The sequence below is a fragment of the Crocuta crocuta genome, unplaced genomic scaffold, assembly GCF_008692635.1.
Source record: "Crocuta crocuta isolate KB4526 unplaced genomic scaffold, BGI_CrCroc_1.0 scaffold1731, whole genome shotgun sequence".
Classification (NCBI taxonomy): Eukaryota; Metazoa; Chordata; class Mammalia; order Carnivora; family Hyaenidae; genus Crocuta; species Crocuta crocuta.
In genome coordinates, this window is record NW_027533126.1 from 47,343 (window position 1) to 67,042 (window position 19,700).

General features: G+C 45.5%; 2 protein-coding genes across 2 annotated transcripts; both read right to left on the reverse strand.

Annotated features, from left to right (window-relative positions):
- Nucleotides 1-1,637: 1,637 nt before the first annotated feature.
- Nucleotides 1,638-8,801, reverse strand: KPLCE (KPRP N-terminal and LCE C-terminal like protein). The gene is made up of 3 exons (XM_077746225.1): nucleotides 8,671-8,801; nucleotides 7,192-7,883; nucleotides 1,638-1,901 (listed from the first exon to the last, which is right to left on the reverse strand). The coding sequence occupies exons 2-3, from the start codon at nucleotides 7,860-7,862 to the stop codon at nucleotides 1,787-1,789; spliced, it is 786 nt and encodes a 261-aa protein (XP_077602351.1). The 5' UTR covers nucleotides 7,863-7,883; nucleotides 8,671-8,801; the 3' UTR covers nucleotides 1,638-1,786.
- Nucleotides 8,802-15,976: 7,175 nt separating this feature from the next.
- On the reverse strand, nucleotides 15,977-18,336 carry LOC144216803 (uncharacterized). The gene is made up of 3 exons (XM_077746228.1): nucleotides 18,266-18,336; nucleotides 16,358-16,487; nucleotides 15,977-16,297 (listed from the first exon to the last, which is right to left on the reverse strand). Exons 2-3 carry the CDS (start codon nucleotides 16,464-16,466, stop codon nucleotides 16,104-16,106), a joined length of 303 nt encoding a protein of 100 aa, XP_077602354.1. The 5' UTR covers nucleotides 16,467-16,487; nucleotides 18,266-18,336; the 3' UTR covers nucleotides 15,977-16,103.
- Nucleotides 18,337-19,700: the final 1,364 nt, after the last annotated feature.

Sequence of the window (19,700 nt, forward strand, 5' to 3'; positions counted from 1 at the left end):
AGATATGAAATGGATTCCCTATAATACTTTCTAACACATAAGTACTGGACCAGTCTTGTAGGATGCCATCCATTGGCCTCATACATTGGGCCACTGGAGGCTAGACAAAGACCTAATCCAAACTCAGTATGGTCAGTCCTAGAAAAGGGTGTGGAATTGGAAGTTAAAAAGTAACTTAATTTTTATCTATAAATGTGCAGCTGACCCTTGAACAACATGGTCAAGAGTCAGTTTGAACTGCACAGGTCCCATTATATGTGGATTTTTTCAATAAATGTAATATAATGTTTTCTCTCTATCTTATGATGTTCTTAATAACACATTCTTTTCTTTGGCTGACTTCATTATAAGAATATAGGATAGAATACAGATAATATACAAAATATGTGCTAATTGTTTATGTTATCAGTAAGACTTCTGGTCAACAGAAGTCTACTAGCAGTTACCTTTCTGGAGAGTCAACAGTGTGGATTTTTGACTGTGTGGGGGATCGAGGCCCCTAACCCCTGCATGGCTCAGGCATCGACCGTACTATTTGAATGTATACATAAGCTCATGCTACTTACCTAATTTTTAATTCATAAATACAAAAGCATTGCATTCCCATGTTCTTTGCTGAAGGAGCAGCTCACGGACCCCCAAAAGGAAAGGAGCCCCCGGTGCCGTAAGAGGAGACTGCTGCTGTGCTTGGTGACTGGGCTGCAGTGGGTTTGGCTGAGGGGTGGGGTGTGATTTGGGGGGCCATGGGGGACTTGGATGTTCAAAGGCAGCACAGTTGTCCAGATGCCTCTCTGTGAGTGTCCCAGGGCAACCCAACAGAGGTTGCTTAGAACAAACCCAAGGTCCATAGATCCTGTTGGAATACTCATTTACATACTCACCAAGCATGCTGCCTCTTCTGCTCATGCATCAGGCCTTGTGAGGCTGCTTTGAACAGCACTAACCCTCTATCTATTTTTTAGTGTGTGGGTTTACAATCTCTGGTTATAAAAGTCTGCCCCAAGCCCCCAGAGACAGCAAAGTAATGGAAGAAGTGCTCATGAGGAAGGGATTCTGGCCTGAGACCCAGATGCTTATGCCAAAAGGTTCTCTTGGCAACCTCTCCCTCCCTACCAGGGCTGTCTCCCAAGCCAACATGGGGAATGCCCACTTGCCTCAGGGGAGTCCTCACCTTTTCCCTCAGGTCTTTACCCTGTGGCCATAGGAAGGCAAGCACATCAGATGAGAAAATGGAATCCACAGAAGCAGGGACGTCATCATGAGGCTCCTGAGCAGATCTGATTTCACAGGTTTTCAATATCCAGAAAACTGAACCCTGAGTTATGTAGAGCAATCATGCTACCACAAAGGCTTCAGCATGGCCAAATCCTCTCCTCACACTCAACAGAAGGCAGGGAAGAGGCATCCCCCAACCCTCAAATCTCCAGCTAAGCTGCATGGGGAAGTTTATTAGCAGAAGTCTAGAATGCTCAGGGTCCCAGGCTGGATGGCACCAGCTTGGTTGGCTTGTTCATATCCACGCACACCTCTCCCTTTGTTGTGAAGCAAGTGGAAGAATTTCTGATAGAAAAGCATAAATATGACCAAATACACAGGACGTCACTGTGAATTGCATTCAGAGCTTTATTCTTGCCAAAGCTTGGGGGGGTGCATTAACTCTGGCAGGCTGCCTTGATAGAGAAGCACAGTGCACTGTGGAGCAGTGAGATTCTACACCACCAGGAATACGGGGAGGGGGACAGAAGCTGGTGAAGGTTCCAGAAGGTAGAGCAGGGCCATTCTGTATTTAGCAGCAGCAATCATCCTCATGATCACAGCATGCAGGACCTCGGGACCTCATAGGGATAATTCCCAAACAGCAGCACCCAGAACCACAGCACCCGGAGCCACAGCACCCAGAGCTACAGCACCCAGAATCTTCACAGCAGCCAGATGATCCTGAGTTGCATTCCTGGGGCCGTTGGATCCAGCGTCTCAGGGGACTCACTCCAAAGGTCCGGGGAGCCAGACAGCAGTAGCTGGTGGAACAGGGAGCAGAACATGGATCAGGGGTGTAGCACGATGTGGCCGAGCCATTTGCAGGAGCCTGAACATAGTAGGTCTGGCCAAAAGAAGGGCCCTGGACANGCTTCACCATGCACTCTGTCCCTTCTGCCCCTCACCCCTGCCAGGCCCCCCTCCTACCACAGCGTCCCTGGCTGTACTCTTTGCCTCTGCCTGGAGAAGCCTTCCCTTGCTGCTCTGTAATTAACTCCTACTCAACCTTGGATCGAGCTGCCCTTTCTCAGAAAAGTCCTTTCTGATCTCCCTGGCCAGGGAAAACTGACAAATTACAGGAAGTCAGGACACTCAGTTCCCTTCATAGCTGTGCACCTTTATATTTATTTACTGAATTTTAAAAAATCATTTATTCTCCTCTGCTGTAAACCAACAGAGATGGTGTCTGGAACAAAACAGATGTTCAGTAACCATTTATTAGATGAATGAATGAAAATCAGACACAAAAGTTGGGGCATGTGGGTGGTTCAGTCAGTTGAGCATCTGACTTCAGCTCAGGTCATGATCTCGTAGTTTGTGAGTTTGAGCCCCACATCTGTGCTGACAGCTCTGTGCTGACAGTTCAGAGCCTGGAGCCTGCTTTGGATTCTGTGTCTCCCTCTCTCTCTCTGCCCCTCCNTAAAAATCATTTATTCTCCTTCTCTGCTGTAAACCAACAGAGATGGTGTCTGGAACAAAACAGATGTTCAGTAACCATTTATTAGATGAATGAATGAAAATCAGACACAAAAGTTGGGGCATGTGGGTGGTTCAGTCAGTTGAGCATCTGACTTCAGCTCAGGTCATGATCTCGTAGTTTGTGAGTTTGAGCCCCACCTCTGTGCTGACAGCTCTGTGCTGACAGTTCAGAGCCTGGAGCCTGCTTTGGATTCTGTGTCTCCCTCTCTCTCTCTGCCCCTCCCCCACTCCCTCTCTCTTACTGTCTCTCTGTCTCTCTCTCTCTCTGAAAAATAAATAAACATTTTTTAAAAATTAAAAAAAAGAGAAAATCAGACATAAAAGTTACTTCTAGATCTTCCAGACTGGCCAGGCTCACAGAGGCTTCTCAAGTCCTCACATCTGGCTACTCAGTCTCCTGAGGTCTGTGTAAGGGGAGCGGAGTCTCCAGCACCAGCTGTTGGGGTTCACTGGGAGGTGCTCCTAGAGGCACACTCTGGGTGCCTTGAAAGCCCAGATCCCATTGGCTGCATCTCCTCATATGGTCATCTCCTCACATGACACACAGGTTGGCTCTCCCAACGCTTCTGGAGTCATAGAAGGATATTTCTGTTCTACCTCACCTTATGCCTCCAAACTTAGTCCTCTGCTCTATGGGGATCAGGGACTTTTATTTATTTGCTTTCAATGTGACATTAACTTTCTGGGGCTAGGTGGTAACTATACAGAAGTGTTTGTTGAGTGATGAACTTAGATTTTGTGTACTTTTCTGTGTGTCATATTTCAATATAAAACCTTAAAAATATTTACAAAGACCTTCGCAGCAACTCATAATAATGAGAGAGACACAGAGTGAGACCAAAACTAAGAGAAGGAAAGAAAAAGAGAAAGAGAAATCAATATACACAATAAAACCTTGGTTTGCAAGCATGATTCATTATGGAAACATGCTTGTAATCCAAAACACTTGTATATCAAAGCAAATTTCCCCATGAGAAATAATGGAAACTCAGATGATTCATTCCGAGACCCAAAAATATTCATATAAAAATGATTACAATATTATAATATAATGCAAAATAATAAAGAAAAATAAACACATTAACCTGCACTCACCTTTGAAAATCTTCATGGCTGGTGTGAGGGAGACAAAAGAGAGGATGGTTATGTAGGACAACTTTCAGTATCACTAATGGATGTTGACTACAGTACAGTATTAATACATTCTTGTCATACACTGTATTTAATGTAACTGGCAATAAGGCAGCAGAGGAAAGGGTCTATGACTGCAGGCGGCCTGACCTAGAATGAAGCAAAGCCTTCCTAAGCTCACTCTTGTATGGAAAAGCAAAGGACTGTCCGTGGATGCTATGAAGTGACAAAAAGTACATTAGTGCCAGTTGTGGGCACTTTCCAACATTCTTAAAAATCACTGATTTCTGCCAAACACCTCTGCCTAAGACCAAGCATATGAGCATGGGAGACAGTTACCCACAATCCTACAGCAAGAAAGAGAGAGAGAGAGGGAAGAACTATTGCCTCAGTTGTAATTATGTGACGCTCAGCGTCACGTACTACTTATATTGCAAGATATCGCTCATTTATCAAGTTAAAATTTATTAGAAATGTTTGCTTGTCTTGCAGAACACTCGCAGAACAAGTTACTCAAAATCCAAGGCTTTACTGCATATCATAAAGGGCAACAAGGGGATGGTTAAATAAATCACTGACTAGCCACACATCAGAAATGTCAGAAAGCAAACCACAAGAAATAAAAGATACAGTTGTATGCACTAACCAGAACTGGCGCTGAATATTCACTATTAAATGAAAACCGGTCATCACAGGGCAATACATGCTGTGCTTCTTCTACATAATAAAAAGGGAGGATCTTCAGGATATATGACGGGCTGAGATTTATTAATGCATGTGTTTGTTTCTTTCTACATTTCTTCTACTCACTCTCCCTACCAAGAGAATTATGTGTTTGCCTTTTAAGTTTTATAGTCTCTTCCCTCTTCCCTGTACAAAAACAACAGAATGCGCTAGAGAGAGCTAGAACAGCTGGGAAGAAAGGGACAGGTTTTTACTCCTGGGTCAGTTCCTCTGGAAAGGAGAATCTCAGGATTGGGTAAAGAATGTAGAAAAGTAACAAAGCACTCAGAAAGACTCAGGCTATACCACCAGGATCAAACATGATTTGGGGGTTGAGGGGTTGGCAAGGGAGAAAGAGACAAAAGAAACCATACCGTCTGGTTGTTAGGGAGTTTTTGGGGTGTTTCGTGAGGGAATCTTGAGCACCGGTCCTCAGGATATGGGATAATTGAAGAGGAGAGAAAATGGGAGTTCTAGAAATGTGTCATGAGGGGCGCCTGAGTGGCTCAGTCGGTTAAGTGTCTGACTTTGGCTCAGGTCATGATCTCATGGTTTGTGGGTTTGAGCCCTGTGTCGGGCTCTGTGCTGACTGCCCGGCTCAGAGCCTGGAGCCTGTTTCAGATTCTGTATCTCCCTCTCTCTCTGACCTTCCCCTGCTCATGCTGTCTCCCTCTCTCTCTCTCAGAAATAAATTAAAATTAAAAAAAACATTAAAAAAATAAAAAAATGTGTTATGAGATATGAAATGGATTCCCTATAATACTTTCTAACACATAAGTACTGGACCAGTCTTGTAGGATGCCATCCATTGGCCTCATACATTGGGCCACTGGAGGCTAGACAAAGACCTAATCCAAACTCAGTATGGTCAGTCCTAGAAAAGGGTGTGGAATTGGAAGTTAAAAAGTAACTTAATTTTTATCTATAAATGTGCAGCTGACCCTTGAACAACATGGTCAAGAGTCAGTTTGAACTGCACAGGTCCCATTATATGTGGATTTTTTCAATAAATGTAATATAATGTTTTCTCTCTATCTTATGATGTTCTTAATAACACATTCTTTTCTTTGGCTGACTTCATTATAAGAATATAGGATAGAATACAGATAATATACAAAATATGTGCTAATTGTTTATGTTATCAGTAAGACTTCTGGTCAACAGAAGTCTACTAGCAGTTACCTTTCTGGAGAGTCAACAGTGTGGATTTTTGACTGTGTGGGGGATCGAGGCCCCTAACCCCTGCATGGCTCAGGCATCGACCGTACTATTTGAATGTATACATAAGCTCATGCTACTTACCTAATTTTTAATTCATAAATACAAAAGCATTGCATTCCCATGTTCTTTGCTGAAGGAGCAGCTCACGGACCCCCAAAAGGAAAGGAGCCCCCGGTGCCGTAAGAGGAGACTGCTGCTGTGCTTGGTGACTGGGCTGCAGTGGGTTTGGCTGAGGGGTGGGGTGTGATTTGGGGGGCCATGGGGGACTTGGATGTTCAAAGGCAGCACAGTTGTCCAGATGCCTCTCTGTGAGTGTCCCAGGGCAACCCAACAGAGGTTGCTTAGAACAAACCCAAGGTCCATAGATCCTGTTGGAATACTCATTTACATACTCACCAAGCATGCTGCCTCTTCTGCTCATGCATCAGGCCTTGTGAGGCTGCTTTGAACAGCACTAACCCTCTATCTATTTTTTAGTGTGTGGGTTTACAATCTCTGGTTATAAAAGTCTGCCCCAAGCCCCCAGAGACAGCAAAGTAATGGAAGAAGTGCTCATGAGGAAGGGATTCTGGCCTGAGACCCAGATGCTTATGCCAAAAGGTTCTCTTGGCAACCTCTCCCTCCCTACCAGGGCTGTCTCCCAAGCCAACATGGGGAATGCCCACTTGCCTCAGGGGAGTCCTCACCTTTTCCCTCAGGTCTTTACCCTGTGGCCATAGGAAGGCAAGCACATCAGATGAGAAAATGGAATCCACAGAAGCAGGGACGTCATCATGAGGCTCCTGAGCAGATCTGATTTCACAGGTTTTCAATATCCAGAAAACTGAACCCTGAGTTATGTAGAGCAATCATGCTACCACAAAGGCTTCAGCATGGCCAAATCCTCTCCTCACACTCAACAGAAGGCAGGGAAGAGGCATCCCCCAACCCTCAAATCTCCAGCTAAGCTGCATGGGGAAGTTTATTAGCAGAAGTCTAGAATGCTCAGGGTCCCAGGCTGGATGGCACCAGCTTGGTTGGCTTGTTCATATCCACGCACACCTCTCCCTTTGTTGTGAAGCAAGTGGAAGAATTTCTGATAGAAAAGCATAAATATGACCAAATACACAGGACGTCACTGTGAATTGCATTCAGAGCTTTATTCTTGCCAAAGCTTGGGGGGGTGCATTAACTCTGGCAGGCTGCCTTGATAGAGAAGCACAGTGCACTGTGGAGCAGTGAGATTCTACACCACCAGGAATACGGGGAGGGGGACAGAAGCTGGTGAAGGTTCCAGAAGGTAGAGCAGGGCCATTCTGTATTTAGCAGCAGCAATCATCCTCATGATCACAGCATGCAGGACCTCGGGACCTCATAGGGATAATTCCCAAACAGCAGCACCCAGAACCACAGCACCCGGAGCCACAGCACCCAGAGCTACAGCACCCAGAATCTTCACAGCAGCCAGATGATCCTGAGTTGCATTCCTGGGGCCGTTGGATCCAGCGTCTCAGGGGACTCACTCCAAAGGTCCGGGGAGCCAGACAGCAGTAGCTGGTGGAACAGGGAGCAGAACATGGATCAGGGGTGTAGCACGATGTGGCCGAGCCATTTGCAGGAGCCTGAACATAGTAGGTCTGGCCAAAAGAAGGGCCCTGGACAGAGCAGGTCTGGGTCTGGCAGGGGGCTGGGCACTTCACATATGTCTGGGTCGGAGCTGCGTACTTCACATAAGTTTGAGTCTGGCATGGCACTTGGTATTTCACATAGGTTTGAGTCGGGCACGGAGCTGGGCATTTCACGTAGGTTTGAGTCTGGCAAGGAGTTACACATTTCACATAGGTCTGAGCCGGGCACGGAGCTGGACATTTCACGTAGGTTTGAGTCTGGCAAGGAGTTACACATTTCACATAGGTCTGAGTTGGGCACGGAGCTGGACATTTCACGCAGGTTTGAGTCTGGGATGGAGCTGGGCACTTCACAGAGGTACCTTTGGTACTCTGCATAGCTCCCAATCCGGAACCTTTCACGCAAGATGGGGGGAACTGTGGCTGCTTCTGCTGGTCACACATCTTCCTGTGGCTTTGCAAATTCTGAAAAGAAAGGTCTTGTCAGAACTAGGAAGGTTTCCTAGGGAAACCCACAGCATCCCTTTTGAATAGAAGGGTCTGTAAGTGGGAGCTTCTTAGAGAAGGTCACAAGCACCTAGACCTGACACAGGGTGCACTGAGGGCCAAGCATCTTGTTCAGCTTTTGTGCCTGTGCCTGGCTGTGTGCCTCAGTTGCCACAGTGGAAAATGAAGAGGGGGAAGGAGTGATGTCTGTTTCTACCCAATTCTCCAAGCCCCCTGTCTTCGTACTCACTTTGGTGTCTGCATCATTACAGATTCTCCTTGGGTAATTCTTTCCCAGTTGATTTCCCCTCACCACCAAGTCTCTCAAGCTTGGTCTCCCTCTTGCCTCTTGCCAGGCAGGCAGGATCCAGGAGAGGCAAGATCTTATCAGTGGCTCCTGAGCCAGCATGAGTCTCGAGCTGAGCCCCACAGAGCCTGACAAGGTCGGAGTTTGAGTGAATTCCCACCATTTGCTCTTCAAATGGGCTGGACTACCACTCCACCCCATAAAAGAACCCAGTAGAAAAACACATGACTGCACGCGGAGGGAGAGGGCGAGGTGGTTCTCTGAAGAATGCTTCTCACTCAGGATCCACAGCTCAGCTCACAAGGCTGCCTCTCCCCATCACACTCCAGCCTCCAGCTCCCACCAGCTCTGCCCCAGCTCCTTCGGTGGCCGTCCTCGTGACTAGTCCCGACCACCCTCATCCCATCCCAGAGCCACCTCTCTTTCCTGCTGCGTCCCTGATGCCAGGCACAGACTTACCCTCTTCGCTGACAGAAGCAAGACAGGAAGAAGCCAGGGATCTAAGGAGTCGGCTGTTGGGGAGGCTTTTTATAGGGTGGCAGTGAGGCAATTTAATGGCATCTGAATGAAGCAGGAGAGGTCACGAGGACCAGGACTGGCACGGCATTAGTGAGATTCTTCCCCAGTATGCCTGATTCTTCATTCAGAGTCAGGACATGCCTCTGCTTGACACTGAATTTTTCCAAACACGAGATAAACGATTCCCATGGCCTTCTTCATGAAACAAGTCAATCTTCTTTTCCTAGAAGTTATGCGAGATGAGATGCCTGTGAGATCTGTAGATATGAAGCCATTTCTAGGTCACTTGAGTCTTCAGGGGCTTGTCCAAGATGCAGTCAGCTTCTCCATGTTTCATACACTGTAAGCTACACTGCTTCTTCCCAGCCTAAACAGTGTGTTCCTTCCGAGGGCCTCCATGGTGAATCCTGTTGGTTTGGGTGACTGGGCCTGGTGGTCTCTGCCTCCGAATGCCAGCAGCCGCACCCCCCCCCACCGCCGCCCCTCCAAGAACTCCAGGTTAATTCCATGGACTGGGTAGGAACTTAATGATCTCAGACCTCAGGTTCTATATCTGGGGTGTGTCTCCTCAGCTTCTCATGCCCTTCTGACCCCCTGTCCTCAGCTGTGCCTCACAGCCTACCCCTCCTCACCTTCCTGGACCTCACTACTAGGCCTAGATCCCTGAGACCCCAGTACAGAGGGAATTCTAGCCAAATGAACACTGCGTGATAATAATAATAGAGGATGCTAACATTTAAGTGAATGCTTTTTATGTGTCAAACAGTTCCTGAAAGATTAAGGAAGTTACCCATTGTCACAAAGCAATTAGGTAAGAAGCTGGAGTTCACACACAGGCAGTCTGCTTTCATAAGCCATGGTCTTTTTCACTATAACATGTTGCCTTTTGTTTCTGGATATAGCACTGAATATCTGCCTCCTTCCTGTTCCTCGATGTAGTATATAGAGCAAGAGAGATGGGAATAATATGCATTAAGCACATCCTGTGAGGTAGGCTATGCTAGCCCTGTTTTGACAAGGAAACTGAGACCCAGAGGCCTATGTAACCAAGGCTGTCCCATTGATAGGCAATGGAGTATCATTTGAACCCAAGCCTGCCTAGTTTCAGAGCCCACGCTCTTCCCACTGACCCGTGTCAGGTTGCCCAATGCAGAAAGGTATCTTGATCCTGAACCAAGTCCAGGTTGCAAACTGCCACTCCCTCATATCAGCCGGTGCAGGTCCCACCATGGCCCCACTCCTCTAAGGGAAAGGTGCCTCTGCTTGTGTCCATAATGGATCCCAATTTCCCCAGGACCCATATGCTTAAGGTTCCCCAATTTCCCTAAACCAAGAAAACAAGCCCCCTCGAGGCCACAGACACTTCCCTGTTCCAAGCCAAATGGTGCAGGGTCTGCCCCTGAACAATTTGGAGGAAGCAAGGGGAGATTCAGCCCCAGGCTTGAAAGTTTCCTGCTTCCCCTCATCATTCCCGCATTGAGTGTGCCTGTAGCACTCCATAGCTTTGTGTGTGAAGCCCACCAGTCCCTGCCCTGTTGGGGGAGGGGGGGTGTTAAGGCTGTTCCCTTGCCCATTCTCCTGTGTTCCACCTCAGCTGACACTCAGGCCTGATGTTTTATGATGGAAATGGGACAAGACAAGGATTATCTTTCACTGAAGCTCTATGTATCACAGAGGGGAGCTTATCACATTTGGTCTCCGTAAGACTGTCTTAAATAAATAAGGAACAAAACTTGCCTGAGCTCACATAGTTACAGGTAGTAGATCTGGAATTTTGAGCCCAGGTTTATTCTACTTTTTTTTCCACATGCTATTTTTAACATTAAAATACATGAAGTTTTAGGAACCATACCTTTTAGCGAATAGACATGGTCATTAGGAAGCTCTCTATATCAGATGTAGGATAGGACAGCCTCACTCTACATACAGGGAAGAAAATACCCTAGAAGGCCAACGATTTTAGGGCATATCAACAAAACAGAAATAGTTCAAGGCACAAATAGAACTCAGCCCTAGTTCTGATTCTGCCATTGTGGCACCGTGTGGCTCCACTATGCCTTGCGATCTCTAGGCAGTTAATGTTAATGAAGTTATAGTTAATGAAGCCCCTCCTGGCTATGATATGCTATGATTGTAGGGGTTTGTTCTACAAGGAAATGTATTCATATCCTAACTGTCCAGGCAGTTATTCCCACGAGACCCTAATTTCTGTGCACTGGTAACTGTGAGCACATTCATCGTGTATCGCCTGGCTCTAGCACAGGACCTGGGGAACACTAACTGCACTAATGAATGAGTGACTGAGTGAGGATGCTTTACACTGACCATACAGCCTAAACCAACCTCCTTCCTCCATGCAGCAAACGCCCATCCAGCTATTAGCTGATCTGTGCGCCTCATGATACCTCTCAGCTCTGATTGGCTCACTTCCTGCTTTGTGGGGTCAGGCTACCCGTAATGGGTTTGACATCTTCAGTCAGTATGAACATCTCTGGTGAGGATACTGTTGCCATGTGCCACCAAAACAGGTGGGTGGGTTGTGCCCCACCCATTTTATAGGCTGGAATGGCGAGGTGTGGAGAGTCAGGTGACAAATTCCAGTGCCAGGGTGAGTCACAGAGTTATCCTCAGAAGTCATCACTTATCTCTTTGGGCAGAAGCTTATAGAAGTAGAGACCTGTGGATTCATGCAATAATAGTCTGGTAGACTCACAGAGTAATAGGAAGAGAGAATCATGAATTCACAGAATGAGAGTCACAGATTCAGAATCATGGCATCTCTGAGGTGGAAGGGATTAAAACGTGTCATGGGGGTCTGCCCCTGCCGTAACACAAGGCAATATCTGAGTCATCTGCCTTAATGGGCTGCTCTTCTTAGGAGAAACTTCTGGTCCTTAAAAGCTCTCTGCAGTCCCCTGGTTAGCTCATTTCAGGACTTACTATCTGGATAATCAGAAACTGTGTATTTGACTATCTTAAGGTCCTTTATAGCACCAGCATCAATGAATCCTGACATGCACTACATGTTTGAAGTTGTACGCATAAATACATGAACCAATTCAAGATTTCAACTCAGTGGTAACCCCAGCTCTGACCGTAGATTGGAGGGGGAAGTACCCAATTTGACATGCTGCTCCCTGAGGGTCCTCGCATCCTGGGTGTTTTCCTTGATCAGAGACTGCAGGCACTCAGGGCAAAATCTGGGTCTCTCCTTTCTTGTGGAAGAGAAGTAGGAGGAAGTGAGAAGCCACACACACAGGAGGTGGAGGGCACAAGAATCATGGTACCCAGTGAGAAATCTCACTTCTGTGTCTGCAAAGACAACACAGAGGTCCCCTCCCTTAGATCCCATGTCCCTGTACATCTCTGCTCCAGGCTCAACTCTGAGACTTTTGCCAGAGATCCCCTGAACCATTATTCCAGTGGCAATACGAGATTCCTCCTAGATTATCAGGAGATTGTATCATAGAACCACAGAATGGAGGACTGGTATGAGTAGGGCCTTTACAGGCATAGAACTTCACCCCTATATTGGTACTGAGGCCCACAGAGAAGGGAAGAACTTTGCTCAAGGCTACACATCCAGGTAGGAGCAGACTTTAGACGGGAATTACTGAATCCCATCCAGGATACGTCCGCTTACAACACATGGCCACTGAGTAGGCTTGCTGGGGGACACCCTCACTTGGCCTCATCCTTGCCTCCTTCCCTGTCCCCCAATCCCACCAAAACTACCACAGGGGATCCAATGAAAGTCATCAAAGGATCATCCTTTATGGAGCAGAGACTGTTTTCACATATGTAGAGGAGGGTCACACAGGATTCCCACTGTGTACACATGAGGGTCATTGAAATCTGAGAACCCCAGCACCACCTGGATCAAAGCCTGGGCTACACCTGGGCCAGAAACACAGGGTAAGACAGTACCAGAACCCTCTTGATTATAGGGCTAGGGAACATCGGTGCCCATATGTCCCTCTCTCTCCTAGAATGATCCACTAGGGTCGGTTTCCTTGAACTTTTGCCAGCCTTTCCCTTATTTTATTCTCTTATAACACACAAGGTAACTAGTCCCTTGGGTTTATCTACCACTTTGTACAGCTGTTTAATTTCATGATTCAAATTTTTAGTAGAAATTTTTAGTAGAAATGGCCTCACCTTTGCACTTTAGGATACATGGAAGTTTCATGCTTCCCTATTACTGCAGATATAAACCACTGGATCATATTTCCTCGTGGAGCCCCCCGCCCCCAGCCACTCCCTATATCCTTCCAGAGCAAATACCATGCTTTGTCCTTTATCCCAACCCCCCACCCCACCCCAGACCACCACACAAAGGACCAATTTCATTCCTACAAACTTATGCCAGAGAGTACATGGTTCTCCTCACAGCCTGATTACATGAGTTTAGGCAATCTGCTGAACCTTTCTGAATCTCAGTTTCCTCATCTGTAAAATGGAGATACTGACAGTCAGATCATGCAACTCTTCTGCTAAAATCAATCTAATGACTTCTCACTCTGTTCAAGGTCAAAGCCTAAGTGCTTACAATTGCTTTCGTCTAGACCCATGACCCCACACCCTTACTTCCTGACTTCATGTCCCACACTGTTCCCTACTCGATCCCTTGATACAGTGGCCTCCTTGCAGCTCATCTGATGTTCCAGGCACACTCCTGCTTCAGGGAACTTTGTTCTTTTTTTTCTTTCCCCAAAATGGTCTTCTCCCAGATACCCATGTGGCTAACTTGCTCACCTCCTTCCATCTTTGTCCACTTATGACCTTGGGAAGGCCCTTGCTGGTGACCCTGTTTAAAACCATAATCAATACCTAATTGTCAGACTCTGTCCCTCTTCCAAGCTCTGTTTTCTCCATAGAGATTACAACGATTTAACACATGACATATTTTAAGTATGTACGTGTTTTTCATTTTCTCACACTATAATGTAAACTCTATCAGGTATCTTCATCCCCTTGGTCCACTGCTCTATCCACAGGGCCTTTCTCAAGCACTTGGTGCCCTCAAAATATACCTATTGGATGAGAAAATAGCATATTTTTCCTTATTCATTTTGTTTGTCATCTGTGTTTCTTTATGAGAATACTTAAGTGCAGGAGAAAATTTTATCTGTTTTGTTTACGTCTATATTGTTAGATCTCAAAACTGTTCTTAGGACATAGTAGGCATCTACTATATACCTTTTGAATAAATACTCCAGACAAATATTAACAGGGAATAAGTCATGTCTAACATATGAGCAAGTACTAATGGAATGTGGGTTACTTTTGCTAGGATTGCTATCTATTATCCCACATCAACCATATGCAATAATCACAATTGCATTCAATCCTGGGGGGGAAAAAAAAGACTGAAAGCAGATAGGCAGGGTAAGAAATAGGCGTTTTCTTCTAATTCAGATGAATTATATCCCAGAAAGTCTGTGGTCCCATCACGCCAGTCCCTGGCCATTCCTACCACTGTCTTCCACCCTTTTCTCAGACCATTCTAATGAATGAAGTTCTACCCTTCTCCTCCCCACACTCTGTCCTATAGGCATGAAGCCCCTTGTTACAGAGCTCTGCTGATTTGAGGCTTCCTGAAAACCACAGGACTAGAATTTCAAATAGTGTTCTGGTTTCTATACAGGTAGACCAAGGAATATAGTTTTGTCCCCAGTGCCCTTCTGAGCAAGCACAGCTACTTGGCAAGTCACAGAATGACAGGCAGGAGTCCAGATACTGCTGCCCTGCCTCTGATGCTTCCGTATCTCTGGGTAACCCCAGGTGCTCCTGTTACTCCTCTAGCCCCTCCAATACTCTTATAACAAACTCTCTGCATTACACCCTTCTCTATTTCAAATAGCCAGCGTGGTCTCTGTTCTCAGGACTGGACGCTGACATCCTGAAACTTTTATAATATAAATTACATAGTACAATCTTCTCCAGGGAGAAGGGGAGAGGCATCTAAAAAATGAAGGAAATAAATATGCAATCCCAAATGGTGGTGAATGCAAGAACAATAACAAACCAGGCTTTTTTCAAAAAATGTTTCTTGGAAAGCTTGAGGGAGTCATGTTGATGCCCACCTCAGCTCTTCCTTTTTTCTTCTTAGTGAATTCATTTGACCTCAAGGCTAGGATCGACTGCAATATCTAATCTATCATATCCAAGGCTTCTGCCTCAGAGAGAGCCCAAATCAGCAGAGTTCAGAAACAGGAGGTCTCCTATCTCTAGGGCAGCATGTGGGAAAGAGAAGGAAAGAACTTCATTCCAATCCTGATGCTTGGGTTTCTGTACAAAGGTTTCTAAAGTTTTTTTTTAAATTTAAAAATCTGGATTTCAGTCATACTTTGTTTAACCAGACTTCTTTATGTTCACAACACAGCGTAAGGAGAGCACTTACAAAGATCAGCAAGCTTTCTCCATCAGTTCCCAACTGGAGCTGGGACTATTCTGTTATCTCAGTTCTCTTAAAAACAGTAAGCAAGTGGGAGAGAGAGAGAAATATTGCTCCTAAGAGGTATGTATGAAGCAACAATTACATTTTTTACTTAATAAGATCTTCTGTCGAAATCACTTAAGTGGCATGGCTATTTTTCATCACAAATGTTTTTCCAGTTTTATTGAGATATAATTGACATGTAACATTGTATAAATTTAACATCCATAATTGCCATCTCTTTTCTGTTGCAAGAACATTTAAGACCTGTCTTGTCAACTTTCAATGTAGAGTGCTGCAAGTACTGTTATCTATAATCACTATGTTGTACATAAGATCCCCAGAATTTATTCATCTTCTAACTGGAAATTCATACTCTTTGATCTACATCTCATTTCCCCACTCCCTGATAATCTCTTTTTTAAGTTAGACTCCTCTGGGAATTCTAGTCAATCCTAATTTATTGGTTTCACGTGAATACTGCAGAAGTTTAGATTTTCATGGAGATAGACATACATTAACTATCAGTTGATTTAAGCTTAGTTGGTTGGTTTTTCTCAAGTCTAGTAAAAGCTGTAAGTCTGTTTTTCTATCCAGGGAGGACTAGGACTTAGATAAAAGAAGGAGAAAAAAAAAGGAATAAAAACCACCAATCAAACTGGGACTTGAAAGTAAATTCACAGTTGCAAAACACATGTTTTAGGGTATTTTTCAGCAATCTGAGAAAAAACGATATTCACATGAGGTCAAAAAGAGCACAAACCCAAGGTATAAAGTTGATGGCTTCTGAGAAGCAAACCTTTCATGTTTATTCATTTGATTGGGTCCAGGACAGGAAGACAAGAGAGAAAAGGGGACAAAATGCTAGGCTGTAATAGGTCTTTTATCTTTTAATTCTTGCAGTGCTGTTCCTCGGTGTTCCTCGTGGTTATGGTCAGCAGCAGCCCCCAGAGCAGCAGTCAGAGCCTCCAGACTGTTGGCCGCTGCCCCCACCGCAGCACCCGGAGCCCCCCGAGGGCTGGCTGCAGCAGTCAGAGCTCTGGTGTCTGTGGCGGTGGGACCTGCGTCGCCTGTGGTGGCTCAGACAGCAGCCCCCGCCCCCGGAGCTGCAGCAGCCTCCGCTGCCCCCTGAGCTGCAGCAGCCCCCGCCCCCAGAGCTGGAGCCACAGCAGCCCCCAGAGCTGACACTGCAGCAGGAGGAGACTGGGGGGCACTTGGGGGGACATTTAGGGGTGGGACACTTTTGCAGGCACTTGGGAGGGGGCTGGCACTGCTGCTGGTTCTGCTGGCAGGACATCTTGGTGGGATTTCAGTAAACCTGAATGAGAAATCAGAAACACACCCCGAATTAACCTCCAGAGCCATTACATTTCTCTCTCTTAAAATCCTTCCTCATGGTTGGGGAGGGATATCTAAACTATGTGTGCATATTCTTTATCCGTTCAACAGTCAATGGACATTTGGGCTGAGATATATACATAATATAATTATTTATATATATTATATATTACTCTATATTATATATATATTACTCAGCCATAAAAGCATGAAGTCTTGATATTTGCAACAACATGGATGGAGCTAGAGAGAAGTATGCTAAGTGAAATAAGTCAGTGACAAAGAGACAAATACCCTATGATTTCATTCATATATGGAATTTAAGAAATAGAACGAGGAAAAAGGGAAAGAGTGAAAGAGAGAGGCAAACCAAGAAAAAGACTCTTAACTACAGAAAACAAACTGATGTTACCAGGGGGAAGAAGGATGGGAGCGTCGGTGAAATAGATGATGTGCACTTGTTGTGATGAGCACTGGGTGATGTATGGAAGCATTGAATCACTATATTGTACACCTAAAACTAATACAACACCATGTTAACTGGACTTTAAATAAAAATGTAAAAAAAAATATCTAAGTGTATGTAAACTTATGTGTTGAAGCATATGGTAATAGCTCTGTTGTTAACTTATTGAACCTACATTAGGCTTAGTGTGTCTTTCAAGTAATATCTTCATTCATTAAGATATAAGTGTTTGTCAACTTATGTGTAGAAGCCTGTGTGAATAGACTTATACTAAACTCATTGAAACTACACTGTATGCAACATAAAATAAAATACATATACTGACAGAATCCTGTGTGAGACAGTGAATGTGTCTTCTTTACTTTTCTAGAGTGGTCCACAGTTCTTAATTCTTTTCTTTTTTTTAATGTTTGTTTTAGAGAGAGAGAGAGAGAGAGAAATAGAGCAGAAGCAGGGAAGGGGCAGAGAGAGAGGGCGACACAGAATCTGAAGCTGGATCCAGGCTCTGAGCTGTCAGCACACAGCCCGATGTGGTGCTCAAACCCATGAACTGCAAGATCATGACCTGAGCTGAAGTCGGACGCTTAACCCACTGAGCTACCAGCCGCCCCCACAGGTCTTGATTCTTTTTTTAATTTTTAAAAAATGTTTATTTATTTTTGAGAGAGAGGGAGGCAGAGTGTGAGGGGAGAGGGCCCGAGAGAGAGGGAGACACAGAATTCGAAACAGGCTTCAGGCTCTGAGTTGTCAACACAGAGCCCAATGAGGGACTCTAACCCACAGACCATGAGATCATGACCTGAGCCGAAGTCGGAAGCCCAACCTAGTGAGCAGAGAAGCATCCCCACAGTTCTTGATTCTTAAGTGATTAAGAACAACGGCTAAACTCATACATCAACCAATATCCAAATGGTAGAATGAAATACTAGAATGGATCTCTCATGTCTTTTCAAAGACATATTAAGTCAATATATATTAAGACACACACACAATATAAATTGGGGATCTGCACAGTCAGGGAAAAGCTTCCTTCGGAGCAATGGGCTCAGTGTAAACAAGCCAGTCACTGAGAGACTGTATAGTTCTTGGTCATATATCACATCCCTCTCTGACCACAGGGACTAGTCTTCCCAAGTGGTTCCTGCTTGGTCCCAAACAAGCATCAGTTCTGACTTTCTGTCCTTGCCCCTTGGTTCTCCTCCACACTCCGCTCTGCCCCTCTCCCAGAATGACATTCCAGCTCCAAATCCACCCTGCGCAGTGACCCCTCTGGGTCTCATAGAAACACTCACCCTGGTCTCAGGCAACTGCAGTCACGTCCCTGAGGAAGCTGAGCAGATGAGGTGCCAGCAGCAGGGACACCTTTTATATGGGGCCCAGGGCTGGGCTTCAGGTGAGCCATGCTTCTGGAAGGAGCAGGACATGGCTCTTGCACAAGCAAAGCACGTGCAGGTTCTTCCTGACATTCCCCAGCCCGTTGGTTCTTTCCACACTGAGCTAGGAGAGGGAACTCCCAGTCTGCTCGCCTGGAGTCAGGGCTTTGGGGGAGCAGTTGTATAGGTGGCATTCTGTAAATCATACTCTCCCCCTTGTCTCTGGCCCAGGTTTGGGGAGACCAAATTGCCTCTGGATAGAGGATGCTAGTGCTGTGGTCTCTGAAATTCCTTTTCTAAGGAGATTATGAATGCCTTTCTTTCCAACCTCTGTCTTAAATTCCCCCTTGTCTATCTTTGAGAAACAACCCTTTGGCCTAGATCTTCCTCTGAATTGGGATCCAGTAGCTGCTCTGCAAGGTTTACTAGGTGCTGTGAGGCTTTTCTTCCCAACAGGTGCAGTCATGTTTGGTCTGGTATCCCAGTCCAGTGGTGGGCTGGACAGCCAATGTGTGCATCTCTTCACAACCCTGCATTCGGTGCACTCAGTTGGGTAGCTTGGAGTCTGCCGTGGTGGAAATATTTACACCATTGAAACTGGCACCAATTCATGTTCCTTTTTTCCTCCAGAAATCCCACTGCTTAAACAAGATATGACTTCCCAGGGCTCAGTCTACTCCGCTGGAGTAAACATTGCTCTTTTCATTGGGTCAAGTCTATGCATCTGTGGGAGTAAACCAAAAATCTTTTACATAGCTGCTTCTCTCAGAATCGTTCGGATTGGATCCTGGGGGCTAGTATATCTGTATTTGTAGGTGGGTCCACCTAGGGCATGTCTTGGTTCTTGCTGAGAGTGTGCCATGATTCTGCCCCGCCCCATGGAGTACCCCCCATGGAGACAACAATGAGAAGCCTGGTAGCCCCATGTTTCCACTAACTTGTAACCCTTATCAGAAAGTCTCCCTCCCTCCCCTCTTTTCCTCCCATAGCGTCTCTCTCTCTTTCCCTCCCTCTTTCTCTACCAATATGTCTCTCTCTTTTTCTGGTGCACACACATGGACACACACACACACACACACACACACAATCACACACAGAGACATGGGCACACATGCACTGTGGTAACCATTAAGGAAACACATGAGTTTTCTTAACATACAAGAAATTTGATATATAGAAAGAGTTCTTTCCATAATTAAAAACCAAAATAAAAAAAAAGACACAAAGATATAACCCTTTATCTCAGACCACAGACAATCAGGGTGAGAAAATTTAGTGTTGAATGTTCCACTTATTGAAAATTCCTCGTGATATCCAACTCTTTCCATATATTTTCATAAGATACATTTGTTCA